At 46.5% G+C, this 18,632-nt stretch overlaps 1 protein-coding gene across 1 annotated transcript; it reads left to right on the forward strand.

Moving 5' to 3' along the window:
• Positions 1-759: 759 nt before the first annotated feature.
• LOC311117721 (insulin-like growth factor-binding protein 2-B) lies at positions 760-4,635 on the forward strand. The gene is made up of 2 exons (XM_084192648.1): positions 760-954; positions 4,415-4,635. The coding sequence occupies exons 1-2, from the start codon at positions 850-852 to the stop codon at positions 4,586-4,588; spliced, it is 279 nt and encodes a 92-aa protein (XP_084048774.1). The 5' UTR covers positions 760-849; the 3' UTR covers positions 4,589-4,635.
• Positions 4,636-18,632: the final 13,997 nt, after the last annotated feature.

Raw genomic sequence — 18,632 nt, forward strand, 5'->3', positions numbered from 1 at the left:
ACGTGCTGAGGGCTTTGACTTTAACCACACAACCAACCTTAGGCACCATCTCTCATCATTTTTTACAACCTGTGGTACATACAAACTGTCACCAATGAGATTATAGTCCCGACCACTTCTGAGACTCACTGCCAAGCAGGATAAGTGACATCATCAGGGTGTGAGACACATACCAGCAGGATGGTGCCTTGAGGGAGCCAATGTGAATCTTTGTCTTCCAATGATAACAACACATTGTTTACAGAAACACAGTGCTTGATAGCTCCTTTGGGATTAATTAAAGGAGAGCAAACGATTGTGTGTATGTGTATGTGTGGGTGTGTGTGTGTGTTCTGTCGACCCTGAGAGTCTATAAAGGGAACATTATCTTCAGCAATTATTTTCCCTTTGTTTGGAACAAGTTTCCGGTGCATATAAACTTTTTATGTGCAGATGTCCTTGTTTGTATTCGGGGCATGTACACTCTTAGAACAAAAGGTTCCAAAATGTTTCTGTGGCTGTCCCAATAGGATAACCATTTTTGATTTCAGATAGAACCCTTTTGGGGTTCCATGTAGAACCCTCTGTGAAAACAGTTGTACAAGGAACCCAAAAGGGTTCTTCAAAGGGTTCTCCTATGGGGACAGCCGAAGAACCCTTTTTGGTTCTAGATAGCACCTTTCTTCTAAGAGTGCACTAAGTCTTTTGTGTGTGTGTGTGTGTGTGTGTGTGTGTGTGTGTGTGTGTGTGTGTGTGTGTGTGTGTGTGTGTGTGTGTGTGTGTGTGTGTGTGTGTGCATGACCTATAGTGGAGCTGCAGGGCACTGAGGGTCCCCCTCAGAAGAAGCCGACCAAAGATGCCAGCTTCTGGATGTGGTCCAAAGAGAAGGCCGTGAGGCGGGCCCAGAACGAGGTCAAGACCAGGATGAAGACCAACAACTGTCCTGAAGAACCTAGGACCCAGCGGCCCACTCAGGTCAGGACAAACCATTCCAAAAATAAATAAAAAGCCATCTTTGTTCACATCCACTATCCGAGAGATACAGTTCAGAAACGTAATAAGCAATTAGTATTATGGCACTACATAGTTTACAATGGATAAACTTAGGGCCTCGCGAGTGGCGCAGCGGTCTAAGGCACTGCATCACACGTCACTACAGATCCAGGTTCGATCCCTGGCTGTGTCGCAGCCAACTGTGTCCGATAGACCTATGAGGCAACGTACAATTGGCCCAGCGTCGTCCGGGTTAGGGAAGGGTTTGGCCGGCCGGGATGTCCGTGTCCCATTGCGCTCTAGTGGCTTCTGTGGCGGGCTGGGCGCATGCATGCTGACACGGTCGCCAGTTGTACAGTGTTTCCTCTGACACATTGGTGCGGCTGGCTTCCGGATTAAGCGAGCAGTGTGTCAAGAAGCAGTGCGGCTTGGCAGGGTCATGCTTCGGAGGACGCATGGCTCTCAACCTTCGCCTCTCCTGAATCCGTACAGTAGTTGCAATGATGGGACAAGACTGTAACTACCAATTGGGGTAAAAAAAGTACTAAAAGATTTTAGAACTGTACTATAAGAGCCTCCCTAAACACGTTGTTGTGTAAATTGATTGAATGCTGGTCAGTGGTGACCCTGGTTGGTATTTGGTACAGCAGTGCCTTCTTCCGGACACACACACACACCTAATTTGTATGCCAATAAAATCTTTATATCTTCATATGTGTTGACAGATTGTTATTTATTTACATAGACCACTGAGGCCAATATTCTTATACATTTGGCCCTATTTCTTTTAATACTGCAGTTGGTATAACTGTTTACGAAATACCATCAAATATTGGCAGAATTTTCACCATTAATCCGTTTCTATTCCAAAGTAGAAATATCAAATCAAATCAAATCAAATTGTATTTGCCACATGCGCGGAATACAACAGGTGTAGACATTACAGTGAAATGCTTACTTATAAGCCCTTAACCAACAATACATTTTTTAAAGAATAGTGTTAAGTAAACATTTTTTAAAGCAAACAACTAAAGAGCAGCAGTAAAATAAAATAACAGTAGGGAGGCTATATATAGGGGGGTACCGGTGCAGAGTCAATGTGCGGGGGCACTGGCTAGTCGAGGTAATTGAGGTAATATGTACATGTGGGTAGAGTTAAAGTGACTATGCATAAATAATAGACAGAGTAGCAGCAGCGTAAAAGAGGGGTGGGGGGGCAGTGCAAATAGTCTGGGTAGCAATGATTAGCTGTTCAGGAGTCTTATGGCTTGGGGGTAGATGCTGTTGAGAAGCCTTTTTGACCTAGACTTGGTGCTCCGGTACCGCTTGCCGTGCGGTAGCACAGAGAACAGTCTATGACTAGGGTGGCTGGAGTCTTTGACAATTTTGAGGGCCTTCCTCTGACAACGCCTGGTATAGAGGTCCTGGATGGCAGGAAGCTTGGCCCCAGTGATGTACTGGGCCGTACGCTCTACCCTCTGTAGTGCCTTGCGGTCGGAGGCCGAGCAGATGCCATACCAGGCGGTGATGCAACCAGTCAGGATGCTCTCGATGGTGCAGCTGTAGAACTTTTTGACGATCTGAGGACCCTGCCAAATCTTTTCAGTCTCCTGAGGGGGAATAGGCTTTGTCATGCCCTCTTCACGACTGTCTTGGTGTTTAGTCCCAGGATCCTTAGCTTAGTGATGAGCTTTGATGGCACTATGGTGTTGAACGCTGAGCTGTAGTCAATGAACAGCATTCTCATGTAGGTGTGTGTTCCTCTTGTCCAGGTGGGAAAGGGCAGTGTGGAGTGCAATAGAGATTGCATCATCTGTGGATCTGTTGGGGCGGTATGCAAATTGGAGTGGGTCTAGGGATTCTGGGATAATGGTGTTTATGTGAGCCATGATCAGCCTTTCAAAGCACTTCATGGCTACAGACGTGAGTGCTACGGGTCGGTAGTCATCTAGGCAGGTTATCTTAGTGTCCTTGGGCACAGGGACTATGGTGGTCTGCTTGAAACATGTTGGTATTACAGACTCAGTCAGGGACATGTTGAAAATGTCAGTGAAGACACTTGCCAGTTGATCAGCACATGCTTGGAGTACATGTCCTGGTTATCCGTCTGGCCCTGCGGCCTTGTGAATGTTGACCTGCTTAAAAGTCTTAGTCACATCGGCTATGGAGAGCGTGATCACATAGTCATCCGGAACAGCTGGTGCTCTCATGCATGCGTCAGTGTTGCTTGCCTCGAAGCGAGCATAGAAGTGATTTAGCTCGTCTGGTAGGCTTGTGTCACTGGACAGCTCACGGCTGTGCTTACTTTTGTAGTCTGTAATAGTTTTCAAGCCCTGCCACATCCGACGATTGTCAGAGCCGGTGAAGTACGATTCAATCTTAGTCCGGTATTGTCTCTTTGCCTGTTTGATGGTTCGTCGGAGGGCATAGCGGGATTTCTTATAAGCGTCCGGGTTAGAGTCCCGCTCCTTGAAAGCGGCAGCTCTACCCTTTAGCTCAGTGCGGATGTTGCCTGTAATCCATGGCTTCTGGTTGGGGTATGTACGTACAGTCACTGTGGGGATGACGTCACCGATGCACTTATTGATGAAGCCAGTGAGTGATGTGGTGTACTCCTCAATACTATCTGAAGAATCCCGGAACATATTCCAGTCTGTGCTAGCAAAACAGTCCTGTAGCTTAGCATCTGCATCATCTGACCACTTTTTATTAACCGGGTCACTGGTGCTTCCTGCTTTAGTTTTTGCTTCTAAGCAGGAATCAGGAGGATAGAGTTATAGTCAGATTTGCCAAATATCAGAGCCAAGTAGAATTGCGTTACATTTGCATTCAACAGTGTTTATTTGCTTCAATCAAGATCACGTGCCTTACAAGGACAACCTTGTTATTAGTTGACTAACACAGCCCTAGTTAGCCCTACATTCATTTTCCAAACAACCCCTTGTCGTCCGGTTCATGTGAGCTTTGCTCAAAGCAAAAATATGTGGCATGCTAATATGCATGGCCCCCGGGCCCCACAGAGAAGAGCCATAAGTGTTCAGACCTAGGAAACAACCATATACATGCACAGATCTTCTCCCTCATTTAACTCTATGTATTGCCACTAAACAGAAAATAGGCGAGGGGGAACACAATTGATAAGACCATTAGAGACAACAATAGATATAGTAATGCAGTAAACGGGGGTAGGAAAAATGGGGAGTCAGTTCTGTGGGCTGGTAAGTTGTGGGTTGTGGAGGGACAACTAAAATGACAATTCAACACTTTGATCCACTTTGATGGCTGTCATATACTAATGTACAGTATAAATAGGCCAGCGGAACACAGCCCTCAGCTCTGTCACGCTGTGCACCCTTCATACAATTCAATCACTTATGTACTAGATGGTGCTGAGTTGAATGTGTGTAAGTTCAACAGTCAGTATTTTGTCTGTGCTTTTCAGAGACATTGTCAACTGGAGCTGAACAAGGTGCTGGAGGAGCTCTCCAAGATTACCTTTCATGACAACAGAGAACCACTGGAGAATCTGTACGAGCTCAACTTCCCCAACTGTGACAGAAGGGGCCAGTACAATCTCAAACAGGTGAGCCTCAAATCATTGATATGGTTAATGTAATATACTGTAGCCTCACAGCAAATTGGCCAGTTTAGATTTTTCAGTGTAACATTTCTAAAAGAACCACAGTGTTGGTGTCCCCCCCCCCCCCCCAAAAAAAAAATTGTAAAGTGGTTATCCCGGCAGGTAGCGGCAGGTAGCTTAGTGGGTAAGAGCGTTGTGCCAGTAACCGAAAGGTCGCTGGTTCTAATCCCGAGCCGACTAGGTGAAAAATCTGTCGATGTGCCCTTAAGCAAGGTACTTAACCCTAATTGCTCCTGTAAGTCGCTCTGGATAAGAGCGTCTGCTAAATGACTAAAACATAAAACAAACAAAACAATCCCACTGGCTATAGGGTGAATGCACCAATTTGTGAGTCGCTCTGGATAAGAGCGTCTGCTAAATGACGTAAATGTGCCCTTGAGCAAGGCACTTAACCCTAATTGCTCCTGTAAGTCGCTCTGGATAAGAGCGTCTGCTAAATGACTAAAATGTAAATGTAAATGTTAATAACCAGTGTTGACTGTGAGAGTGTGATTGTGTCTAGTTTACTCTGTGGAGAGTAAAACATTTTCATCAAAACTACGGCCATCATTATCATTTTCCCCAGCATGCTCTACTGCAGCTAGATTTTTTGGGGATTGTTTTTGCATGTACATTGATTGATTGATTAATCTTATGCTACACAAAGATAATTAACTAACCTATCAGTTAGTTAGATTTATTGCACCCATTACTGAAATGGTTGTTCCAGTTTAAATGGTTTAGGTAGTCTCCTTTATCAATATTCCTAACCCTGAGAGTCATCCTGAATGCAGGTTGCAGATGAATACAAATTCAAACTGTTGGATGTCCTAACTCTGGCTGAATTCCAATAGGAATTACATATCACTTTGCACTTCAGCATAATGTGACTTGCAGGCCTGATGTGGCCTGTAAACCAGTAGGTTCTTAACACCCCTGTGTTGGGGTAAAACATAGGCATCAAAGCAAGGCTTTATGAAATTATCCAATAGTAGGTTTTGGTTGAAGCGCAATGTTAAATTCAAATATCCCTACTTTCATATCTATGCCAATATGACACCAATGTCGATGAAAATGTGCAAATCACCTTGATTGTAGGTACACAACACACTTCCTGCCTCTCGCCATGAGCCATCCGGCCATTTCCGAGAACCACATACCGGATTTTTAACAGGGTCATTAACAAAAATACCCCGACCTAATTCAATATCAAGGCGTTGGATAAGAACGAGACTACAGCATCCATAAAGTGACTATTAGACTTGCCACCTTTCGGATGGAATTTTTAGGGGCAACAGTTTTGATTCAATTGATAATTTATGTGTGCCAATAGAGAACTAATGATGTGCTATCTTTTTGTAGCATTTCTGACAATACGAATATATTTTTCAGCCGAATCTCAGAGTTCTAAAACTGGGTGGAGCAACTCGATTGCTCAGCAACAACACAGCTTCACCAGGCTGCCAGTCATTAGAAGTGTATTTTTTTATTTATTCCCCATTAGCTTTTGGCAGCTATTCGTCATGGGGTCCATAAAAAACACAAAACATGAAAAGTAACACTGATACGGCCCAAGAAAACTTCCCCGAGGGACACCGCACTGTATATATCTGATGTTATTGAAGCTTCCATTCATGAACTCTCTTTGGGCTCTATTGAATAAATAACTCTCCAACCATGTGATGGCAGGTAATGTAAAGCCAAAATAACTGAGTTTCTTCAATAACAATGTATGATCAATAACATCAAAGGCTGCACTGTAATCTATAGTGAGGGAAAAAAGTATTTGATCCCCTGCTGATTTTGTATGTTTGCCCACTGACAAAGACATGATCAGTCTATACTTTTAATGGTAGGTTTATTTGAACAGTGAGAGACAGAATAACAACAACAAAAATCCAGAAAAACGCATGTCAAAAATGTTATGAAATGATTTGCATTTTAATGAGGGAAATATGTATTTGACCCCTCTGCAAAACATGACTTAGTACTTGGTGGCAAAACCCTTGTTGGCAATCACAGAGGTCAGACGTTTCTTGTAGTTGGCCACCAGGTTTGCACACATCTCAGGAGGGATTTTGTCCCACTCCTCTTTGCAGATCTTCTCCAAGTCATTAAGGTTTTGACGTTCGGCAACTCGAACCTTCAGCTCCCTCCACAGATTATCTATGGGATTAAGGTCTGGAGACTGGCTAGGCCACTCCAGGACATTAATGTGCTTCTACTTGAGCCATTCCTTTGTTGCCGTGGCCGTGTGTTTTGGGTCATTGTCATGCTGGAATACTCATCCATGACCCATTTTCAATGCCCTGGCTGAAGGAAGGAGGTTCTCACCCAAGATTTGACGGTACATGGCGCCGTCCATCGTCCCTTTGATGCTGTGAAGTTGTCCTGTCCCCTTAGGAGAAAAACACCCCCAAAGCATAATGTTTCCACCTCCATGTTTGACGGTGGGGATGGTGTTCTTGGGGTCATAGGCAGCATTCCTCCTCCTCCAAACATGGCGAGTTGAGTTGATGCCAAAGAGCTCGATTTTGGTCTCATCTGACCACAACACTTTCAACCAGTTCTCCTCTGAATCATTCAGATGTTCATTGGAAAACTTCAGACGGCCCTGTATATGTGCTTTCTTGAGCAGGGGGACCTTGCGGGCCCTGCAGGATTTCAGTCCTTCACAGCGTAGTGTGTTACCAATTGTTTTCTTGGTGACTATGGTCCCAGCTGCCTTGAGATCATTGACAAGATCCTCCCGTGTAGTTCTGGGCTGATTCCTCACCGTTCTCATGATCATTGCAACTCCACGAGGTGAGATCTTGGATGGAGACCCAGGCCGAGGGAGATTGACTGTTATTTTGTGTTTCTTCCATTTGCGAATAATCGCACCAACTGTTGTCACCTTCTCACCAAGCTGCTTGGCAATGGTGTTGTAGCCCATTCCAGCCTTGTGTAGGTCTACAATCTTGTCCCTGACATCCTTGGAGAGCTTTTTGGTCTTGGCTATGGTGGAGCGTTTGGAATCTGATTGATTGATTGCTTCTGTGGACAGGTGTATTTTATATAGGTATTAAACTGAGATTAGGAGCAATCCCTTTAAGAGTGTGCTCCTAATCTCAGCTTGTTACCTGTATAAAAGACACCTGGGAGCCAGAAATCTTTCTGATTGAGAGGGGGTCAAATACTTATTTCCCTCATTAAAATGCAAATCAATTTATAACATTTTTGACATATGTTTTTCTGGATAATTTTGTTGTTATTCTGTCTCTCACTGTTTAAATAAACCTACCATTAAAATGATAGACTGATCATTTCTTTGTCAGTGGGCAAACGTACAAAATCAGCAGGGGATCAAATTCTTTTTTCACTCACTGTAACAATACAGCTCCAACTATCATCTTATTATCAATTTATTTTAACTAATCATCTGTCATCTGAGTCAATCAGTAGAAGTTTATTGCCCTGCATGCTGAAAGTCAGTGGTTAACTTGTTCTCTGAAAAATAGCATTGCATTTGGTAAAACACAATTCTCTTCATCAGTTTACTAAGAACAGGCAGCAAACCGATTGGGCAGCTGTTAGAACCAGCAATGGGTGCTTTACTATTTTTAGGCAGTGGAATTACTTCAAATCACATTTTATTGGTTGCATACACATATTTAGCATATGTTATTGCGGGTGTAGCGAAACGCTTCCTTCCATGCCTGTGGACAAACACACTCCTTAAGGCTGTGGTTAAAGATATAGCAAATAGGGGTGGCAATACAGTCGTGGTCAAACGTTTTGAGAATGACACAAATATTAATTTTCACAAAGTCTGCTGCCTCAGTTTTTATGATGGCAATTTGCATATACTCCAGAATGTTATGAAGAGTGATCAGATGAATTACAATTAATTGCAAAGTCCCTCTTTTGTAGCATTTCATTTTGGATCCATGGCCAGAAAATTGCGGATAGAAATCAGTGCGCGATGACGTAGTGCACACAAAATGTACTTTTTCGCTTACGTTTTCATGTACCAAATAAAAATCGAAAATTCAATGTGTTTCTGTCTCATTTTCAACTCTACCAATATTTTTGTCACAAAAACTGCTGCGTTAAATAGCAAATGTGCCTACTCTCATCTTGGCACATGTGCTCTAGCCAACTGCTCACAGATACATTGCAAGTAGGCTGTCATGCACGGCCATTCCAGTGGCGAGTCTACATTATGAGATTACTATGGATAAGAGCGAGCATATGTTTATTTGTCAAATGGCAGTCAAGCATCGATCATCATGTCACCAGAATAAGTCCATCAATATTTATTGGAAAGGATCATAAAGATCACCGTTCACATTCACCACCCTGTGAAGTTCATCATAATTTATTGAATCTGTAGCCTAATAAACTGCATGGTTTCCCGAGTCGTAATGCGAGGACCAGGGGCGGTGTGTTCAATAGGGCGATATGGGCGACGCACTGCCAAACGGGAAAAGGAAGGGATTTTTTTTCTAATCAATTATATCACGGCAACAGTAGTTATCAGTGTTGTAATCTAGACGTCTGATCTGCCACAGTGCCACTAAATGTCCAATCAGGCTAAAGTCGTGCTTCAAATGGCCCCCCCCCCTTTTGGGGCGATTTCAGTCAGGTTGAAAATCGCCCAGAAGTCTGTCATAGACTCCCATGTAAAATCGATTTTTTTCAAATATCAGAGCTTTCAATACAATCTCTATGGGTTTCTGAGGGCTTGCACTTACGCGCTTTCGTCATACGTAACATAACCATGAACGTAACTAAGAAAAGAGCGGGTAGCCTCGTCAATCAATTCACTACTACTATCAAAATGGCTAGGCTTCAGTGCAACTCGATTGTGTCTTTGAAAGAAGTTCCTTTTTGTCGGCGAACAAATGAAGATAAATTGGCAACGAAACAATTAGGACCTCCCAGACCAAATTTAATAATTCAACAGGTTTCTACTAAAGGGGGGAAGTCCTACACCCGAGGATTTTCCAAAAATTGGTACGAACGAAAATCCTGGCTAGCAGGCTGCGATGTAGCTAATGCAGTCTTCTGCTACCCCCTGCTTACTCTTTCACCCTGAAGGCGGCACGGCAGACAGCACCGCTTGGACAGCGACTGGTGTGTAACGGACATGCACCATCTTTCAGGAAAGATTAAGAAACATGAGCTGTCAAAGACCCACATGGATAGCTGTTTGAGATTGTCTGCTTTGGGGAGAGTGAACATTCCCACTCAACTGGATGAGGGATACAGGCTAGCTGTCCGCCGCCACAACGATGAGGTTAGTGTTGATAATCACAAGTTTACTGGAGAACTGAAACTGACAAGGCTGACAAGATAGGACCCTTTTGTCCATTGTTATTGGATAGGAACAGAACGTATAACCAGCTCCTGACCTAAATAGATCTTAGCACAACATTTTACTCAACATATCATATTCCATATTTACTATAACAAATATATTTACTACGACATTAGCAAGAACCGCCACATCCTCAGCCGGCTAATCCAGTGTGTGAAGTTTTGCGGAGTGTTTGAGTTAGCTTTGCGGGGCAAAGATGAAACTGAGGGCTCCACCAACCCTGGTAAGCCAACACTTTTGAGATCAGTCAATAAATGCTTCTGGTATTGACTTATATGCTGCCCCTGTCTTCATGTTGTTGCTGGACATATCTTTTTTAAAATGTGTGTAGGTCACCTAAATCATCAGAAAAATTGCCCCCCCTGAGAATTTTTTCAGGAGCCGCCACTGGCGAGGACCACACACCATATCATTGCGTGACTCCAAGTTTATTTCAATATGATGGTTATTATATCAATATTTGTGCTTACAGGTGTTTCCACCGCCATTTCTCACATTATTAATTTTACAGACACAAAAAGATCCCACCATGTCGAACTAACAAATGATCTTTCGTCATTTATAAAATTGTACCGAAACGTCCTGTTTCCATCACAGCTGTAGTGATTTTTTGCTTTTATACAGTATGACTTTACTCACATAAAAACTATGGATGGAAACGTGGTTATAGACAGCCTTTTGGTTGCTCAAAAAAATATTGTTTGGCATGTAGAAATGTTGTATAGTGCACCTTAAAGCTAAGAGGTCTTTGTGATGCTTTTCAAATTTAAGTCTGAGGCCAAGTTTTTGAAACAGTGAGGAATTAGTGGACCAATCTAGCATAATTGTCACGATCGCCAATGAAGTAGGACCAAAGCGCAGCGTTGGGAGTGAACATGATGACTTTAATGTTGAATACACGACAAAACAAAACACGATCCGTAAAGTCCTCAGTACACCGACTGAACATAGAACAAAAACCCACAACCACAAGGTGAACACAGACATTTTAAATATGGCTCCCAATCAGAGATAACGAGCCGACAGCTGACACTCGTTACCTCCGATTGGGAGTCACTGACCAAACATAGAACGCGAACACCTAGACACTACACACAGTACAAAACACACGGAAATCTACACACCCTGACTAAACATAAAAAGTCCCAGAGCCAGAGTGTGACAGTACCCCCCCCTAAAGGCGCGGACTGCGACCGCGCCTAAATACAAGCAAACAGGGGAGGGCTGGGTGGGCATTCCTCCTCGGCGGCGGCTCCGGCTCCGGGCTTCCTCCCCACTTCCTCTCCAACCCCCCAAAGTACCCCTGGTCCTGTCTAGCCCCGCTGGCCGGAACCGGACTGACGACACGCGCCCCTGGCTTGGTGCGTGGAACAGGAACGGACCGGGCCGGGCTGACGATACACACCCCTGGCTTGGTGCGTGGAGCAGGAACGGACCGGAATGGGCTGGCAACGCGCACCACAGACTTGGTGCGGAGAGCAGGAACGAGCCGGACAGGGCTGACGAAACGCACCCTTGGCTTGGTGCGTGGAGCAGGAACAGGCCGGACAGGGCTGACAAGACGCACCACAGACTTGAGCCGGGGAGCAGGAACAGGCCGAACCGGGCTGGCGACACGTACCACAGCCTTGGTGCGGAGAGCAGGCACGGGCCGGACAGGGCTGACGAAACGCACCACAGACTTGGTGCGGGGAGCAGGAACAGGCCGGGCCGGGCTGGCGACGCGCATCATTGGCTTGGTGCGGGGAGCAGGCACGGGCCGGACAGGGCTGACGAAACGCACCACAGACTTGGTGCGGGGAGCAGGAACAGACAGGACCGCACTGGGGACACACACCCCTGGCCCTCCACGGGGATCAGGAACGGGCCGGACCGGACTGGTAACACACCCCAGTACCTTTCGCCCTGCCTCCACACCTTCCTTCCCCTTCGTGACCAGTGGCCCCCTTAACCTGGCGGCCTCCTCTGCCAACCTTCTGCACTCCTCAATCCCGTACTCCTGCTGCCCCGACGTCGTGAGCCCCCCCCTAAAAATTTTCTGGGGGTCTCTCCTCCCCGTGGACCAGGCCTCTAATGTCCTCTCCCAACCTTCGCTCTTCTGGCTCCACCACTCGTCATCCAACTGCTGCTTGGTCTGGTTGTGGTGGGTTTTTCTGTCACGATCGCCAATGAAGTAGGACCAAAGCGCAGCGTTGGGAGTGAACATGATGACTTTAATGTTGAATACACGACAAAACAAAACACGATCCGTAAAGTCCTCAGTACACCGACTGAACATAGAACAAAAACCCACAACCACAAGGTGAACACAGACATTTTAAATATGGCTCCCAATCAGAGATAACGAGCCGACAGCTGACACTCGTTACCTCCGATTGGGAGTCACTGACCAAACATAGAACGCGAACACCTAGACACTACACACAGTACAAAACACACGGAAATCTACACACCCTGACTAAACATAAAAAGTCCCAGAGCCAGAGTGTGACAGTACCCCCCCCTAAAGGCGCGGACTGCGACCGCGCCTAAATACAAGCAAACAGGGGAGGGCTGGGTGGGCATTCCTCCTCGGCGGCGGCTCCGGCTCCGGGCTTCCTCCCCACTTCCTCTCCAACCCCCCAAAGTACCCCTGGTCCTGTCTAGCCCCGCTGGCCGGAACCGGACTGACGACACGCGCCCCTGGCTTGGTGCGTGGAACAGGAACGGACCGGGCCGGGCTGACGATACACACCCCTGGCTTGGTGCGTGGAGCAGGAACGGACCGGAATGGGCTGGCAACGCGCACCACAGACTTGGTGCGGAGAGCAGGAACGAGCCGGACAGGGCTGACGAAACGCACCCTTGGCTTGGTGCGTGGAGCAGGAACAGGCCGGACAGGGCTGACAAGACGCACCACAGACTTGAGCCGGGGAGCAGGAACAGGCCGAACCGGGCTGGCGACACGTACCACAGCCTTGGTGCGGAGAGCAGGCACGGGCCGGACAGGGCTGACGAAACGCACCACAGACTTGGTGCGGGGAGCAGGAACAGGCCGGGCCGGGCTGGCGACGCGCATCATTGGCTTGGTGCGGGGAGCAGGCACGGGCCGGACAGGGCTGACGAAACGCACCACAGACTTGGTGCGGGGAGCAGGAACAGACAGGACCGCACTGGGGACACACACCCCTGGCCCTCCACGGGGATCAGGAACGGGCCGGACCGGACTGGTAACACACCCCAGTACCTTTCGCCCTGCCTCCACACCTTCCTTCCCCTTCGTGACCAGTGGCCCCCTTAACCTGGCGGCCTCCTCTGCCAACCTTCTGCACTCCTCAATCCCGTACTCCTGCTGCCCCGACGTCGTGAGCCCCCCCCTAAAAATTTTCTGGGGGTCTCTCCTCCCCGTGGACCAGGCCTCTAATGTCCTCTCCCAACCTTCGCTCTTCTGGCTCCACCACTCGTCATCCAACTGCTGCTTGGTCTGGTTGTGGTGGGTTTTTCTGTCACGATCGCCAATGAAGTAGGACCAAAGCGCAGCGTTGGGAGTGAACATGATGACTTTAATGTTGAATACACGACAAAACAAAACACGATCCGTAAAGTCCTCAGTACACCGACTGAACATAGAACAAAAACCCACAACCACAAGGTGAACACAGACATTTTAAATATGGCTCCCAATCAGAGATAACGAGCCGACAGCTGACACTCGTTACCTCCGATTGGGAGTCACTGACCAAACATAGAACGCGAACACCTAGACACTACACACAGTACAAAACACACGGAAATCTACACACCCTGACTAAACATAAAAAGTCCCAGAGCCAGAGTGTGACAATAATGAAAGCTTCCTCAACTAATAACAATCACACACACACACACACACACACACACACACACACACACACACACACACACACACATCCAGACCAAGATCACATCATGGAAGAGCTCTGTCTCTTCTGCCAGTGGGGCTGGACCTGCAAGCAGATGGCTACAGACAGAGGAATGGAAGAGAAGGGAAAGGGCTTTGGAAAGCAGTCATATATATATATATATAGATGTAGAGCAAGATGGCACCGACAGACATGGCAGCTCTGCTTCTAGCTCCTAAGCAACTTAGCAGTATTTCTTTTTTTTATTAGCCCAGAAAGTTTTTTGTGTTATTACATACAGCCGGATATAACTTTTGGATATCAGGGCGGCGGTAACTCACCAGCATTACGACCAGGAATACGACTTTCCCGAAATGGATCCTTTGTTGGTACCCCCAGGGCAACTGAACTTATCCCAGAGGCTGCTCCAAGTCGCCGCCAGTGGAGAAGGGGTATTCGGAGTGGACTTCTAGTCCGACTCAGGAGGCGGGCACACCATCCACCGCTTCCGAGTATATTATTTGCTAATGTTCAGTCTCTGGACAATAAAGTAGACGAGCTCAGGGCGAGGATCTCCTTCTACAGAGACATCAGGGACTGTAACATACTCTGTTTCACGGAATCATGGCTCTCTCGGGATATACTGTCGCCATCCATACAGCCAGCTGGGTTCTCAGTTCATCGCGCAGACAGGAATAAAGAACTCTCCAGGAAGAAGAAAGACGGAGGTGTATGCTTCATGATTAACTACTGGTGTGATTGTGGTAACATATGTAAACTCAAGTCCTTTTGTTCACCCGATCTAGAATGCCTCACAATGAAATGCCGACCGTATTACCTCCCAAGAGAATTATCTTCAGTTTTAGTCACAGCCGTGTATATTCCCCCTCAAGCCGATACCACGACGGCCCTCAAGGAACTACACTGGACTTTATGCAAAATGGAAACCACATATCCTGAGGCCGCATTTATTGTAGCTGGAGATTTGAAACAAAGCACATTTGAGGAAAACGCTACCTAAGTTATATTAACACATTGACTGTAGTACTCTCTTAGGAAAAACACTAGATCACTGCTGCTCACCTTTTCAAAATGCCTCCAAGGCCCTCCCCTGCCCTCCTTTCGGCAAATCAGATCACGACTCTATTTTGCTCCTCCCTTCCTATAGGCAGAAACTCAAACAGGAAGTACCAATGCTAAGGTATATTCAATGCTGGTCTGACCAATCAGAATCCATGCTTCAAGATTGTTTTCATCTCGCGGATTGGGATATGTTCTGGGTAGCCTCTGAGAATAATATTGATGCTTACACAAACACGGTGACTGAGTTCATCAGGAATTGTATAGGGAATGTTGTTCCCACGGTGACTATTATAAGATTTTAGATTTTAGTCATTTAGCAGATGCTCTTATCCAGAGCGACTTACAGTTAGTGAGCGCATACATTTTTTATAACCTACCCAAACCAGAAACCGTGGATAGATGGCAGCATTGGCGCAAAACTGAAAGCGCGAACCACCGCATTTAACTATGGAAAGGTGACTGAGAATATGGTTGAATACAAACAGTGTAGTTATTCCCCCCGTAAATCAATCAAACAGGCAAAACGTCAGTACAGAGACAAAGTGGAGTTGCAATTCAAAGGCTCAGATACGAGACGTGTGTGGCAGGGTCTACAGACAATCACGGATTACAAAGGGAAAACCAGCCACGTCGCGGACACCGACATCTTGCTCCCAGACAAGCTAAACACCTTCTTCACCCGCTTTGAGGATAACACAGTGCCATCGACGTGGCCTGCTCCCAAGGACTGTGGGCTCTCGTTCTCCATGGCCGAAGTGAGTAAGATGTTTAAGCGTGTTAACCCTCCCAAGGCTGCCGGCCCAGACGGCATCCCTAGCTGCGTCCTCAGAGCATGCGCAGACCAGCTGACTGGAGTGTTTAAGGACATATCACCTCTACCTTACCTTCCACCCTAGACGCACTTCAATTTGCTCACCGCCCCAATAGATCCACAGACGATGCAATCGCCATCACACTGCACGCTGCCCTATCCCATCTGGACAAGAGGAATACCTATGTCAGAATGCTGTTCATTGACTATAGCTTAGCCTTCAACACCATAGTACCCTCCAAGCTCATCATTAAGCTCGGGCCCTGGGTCTGAACCCCGCCCTGTGCAACTGGGTCCTGGACTTCCTGACGGGCCGCCACCAGGTGGTGAAGGTAGGAAACAACACCTCCGCTTCGCTTATCCTCAACACAGGGACCCACAAGGGTGAATGCTCAGCCCCCTCCTGTACTCCCTGTACCAACAATGACGAGACAGCCTACAGGGAGGAGGTGAGGGCCCTGGCAGAGTTGGGCCAGGAAAATAACCTCTCTCTCAACGTCAACAAAACGAAGGAGCTGATTGTGGACTGCAGGAAACAGCAGCGGGAGCACGCCCCTATCCACATCGACCGGACCGCAGTGGAGAAGGTGGAAAGCTTCAAGTTCCTTGGCGTACACATCACTAACAATCTGAAATGGTCCACCCACACAGACAGTGTGGTGAAGAAGGCGCAACAGCACTTTTCAACCTCAGGAGGCTGAAGAAATTCGTCTTGGCCCCTAAGACCCTCAGAAAAGTTTTACAGATGCACAATTGAGAGCATCCTGTTGGGCTGTATCACCGCCTGGTACGGCAACTGCACTGCCCACAATCGCAGGGCTCTCCAGAGGGTGGTACGGTCTGTCCAACGCATCACCAGGGGCACACTGCCTGCCCTCCAGGACACCTATAGCACCCGATGTCACAGGAAGGCCAAAAAGATCATTAAGGATATCAACCACTGAGCCATGGCCTGTTCACCCCGCTATCATCCATAAGGTGAGGTCAGTATAGGTGCATCAAAGCTGTGACCGAGAGACTGAAAAACAGCTTCTATCTCAAGGCCATCAGACTGTTAAATAGCCATCACTAGCCGGCTACCACCCGGTTACTCAACCCTGCACCTTAGAGGCCGCTGCCCTATATACATAGACATGGAATCACTGGCCACATTAATAATGGACAATAGTCACTTAAATAATATTTACATACTGCTTTACTCATCTCATATACATATACAGTGAGGGAAAAAAGTATTTGATCCCCTGCTGATTTTGTATGTTTGCCCACTGACAAAGAAATTATCAGTCTATAATTTTAATGGTATGTTTATTTGAACAGTGAGAGACAGAATAACAACAACAAAAACAGAAAAACGCATGTCAAAAATGTTATAAATTTATTTGCATTTTAATGAGGGAAATAAGTATTTGACCCCCTCTCAATCAGAAAGATTTCTGGCTCCCAGGTGTCTTTTATATAGGTAACGAGCTGAGATTAGGAGCACACTCTTAAAGGGAGTGCTCCTAATCTCAGCTTGTTACCTGTATAAAAGACACCTGTCCACAGAAGCAATCAATCAGATTCCAAACTCTCCACCATGTTCAAAACCAAAGAGCTTTCCAAGGATGTCAGGGACAAGATTGTAGACCTACACAAGGCTGGAATGGGCTACAACACCATCGCCAAGCAGCTTGGTGAGAAGGTGACAACAGTTGGTGCGATTATTCGCAAATGGAAGAAACACAAAAGAACTGTCAATCTCCTTCGGCCTGGGGCTCCATGCAAGATCTCACCTCGTGGAGTTGCAATGATCATGAGAACGGTGAGGAATGAGCCCAGAACTACACGGGAGGATCTTGTCAATGATCTCAAGGCAGCTGGGACCATAGTCACCAAGAAAACAATTGGTAACACACTACGCCATGAAGGACTGAAATCCTGCAGCGCCTGCAATGTCCCCCTGCTCAAGAAAGCACATATACAGGCCAGTCTGAAGTTTGCTAATGAATATCTGAATGATTCAGAGGAGAACTGGGTGAAAGTGTTGTGGTCAGATGAGACCAAAATCGAGCTCTTTGCCATCAACTCAACTCGCCGTGTTTGGAGGAGGAGGAATGCTGCCTATGACCCCAAGAACACCATCCCCACCATCAAACATGGAGGTTGAAACATTATGCTTTGGGGGTGTTTTTCTGCTAAGGGGACAGGACAACTTCACCGCATCAAAGGGACGATGGACGGGGCCATGTACCGTCAATTCTTGGGTGAGAACCTCCTTCCCTCAGCCAGGGCATTGAAAATGGGTCGTGGAAGGGTATTCCAGCATGACAATGACCCAAAACACACGGCCAAGGCAACAAAGGAGTGGCTCAAGAAGAAGCACATTAAGGTCCTGGAGTGGCCTAGCCAGTCTCCACACCTTAATCCCATAGAAAATCTGTGGAGGGAGCTGAAGGTTCGAGTTGCCAAACGTCAGGCTCAAAACCTTAATGACTTGGAGAAGATCTGCAAAGAGGAGTGGGACAAAATCCCTCCTGAGATGTGTGCAAACCTGGTGGCCAACTACAAGAAACGTCTGACCTCTGTGATTGCCAACAAGGGTTTTGCCACCAAGTACTATGTCATGTTTTGCAGAGGGGTCAAATACTTAATTCCCTCATTAAAATGCAAATCAATTTATAACATTTTTGACATGCGTTTTTCTGGATTTTGTTGTTGTTATTCTGTCTCTCACTGTTCAAATAAACCTACCATTAAAATTATAGACTGATCATGTCTTTGTCAGTGGGCAAACGTACAAAATCAGCAGGGGATCAAATACTTTTTTCCCCTCACTGTATACTGTATTATATTCTACTGTATTTAGTCAATGCACTCCGACATTACTCATTCTAATATTTAATATATCTTAATTCCATTGTTTTACTTTTAGATAGGTGTATT

Source organism: Coregonus lavaretus (assembly GCF_964263955.1).
Source record: "Coregonus lavaretus genome assembly, contig: HAP1_SCAFFOLD_4672, whole genome shotgun sequence".
Taxonomy (NCBI): domain Eukaryota; kingdom Metazoa; phylum Chordata; class Actinopteri; order Salmoniformes; family Salmonidae; genus Coregonus; species Coregonus lavaretus.

What these genes read in the sequence shown, in the direction of transcription:
- LOC311117721 (XM_084192648.1), top strand. Translation starts at nt 850, where the DNA reads ATGTGGTCCAAAGAGAAGGCCGTGAGGCGGGCCCAGAACGAGGTCAAG. An exon ending in GGACCCAGCGGCCCACTCAG is followed by an intron (nt 955 to 4,414) that starts GTCAGGACAAAC and finishes TGTGCTTTTCAG; the next exon opens with AGACATTGTCAACTGGAGCT.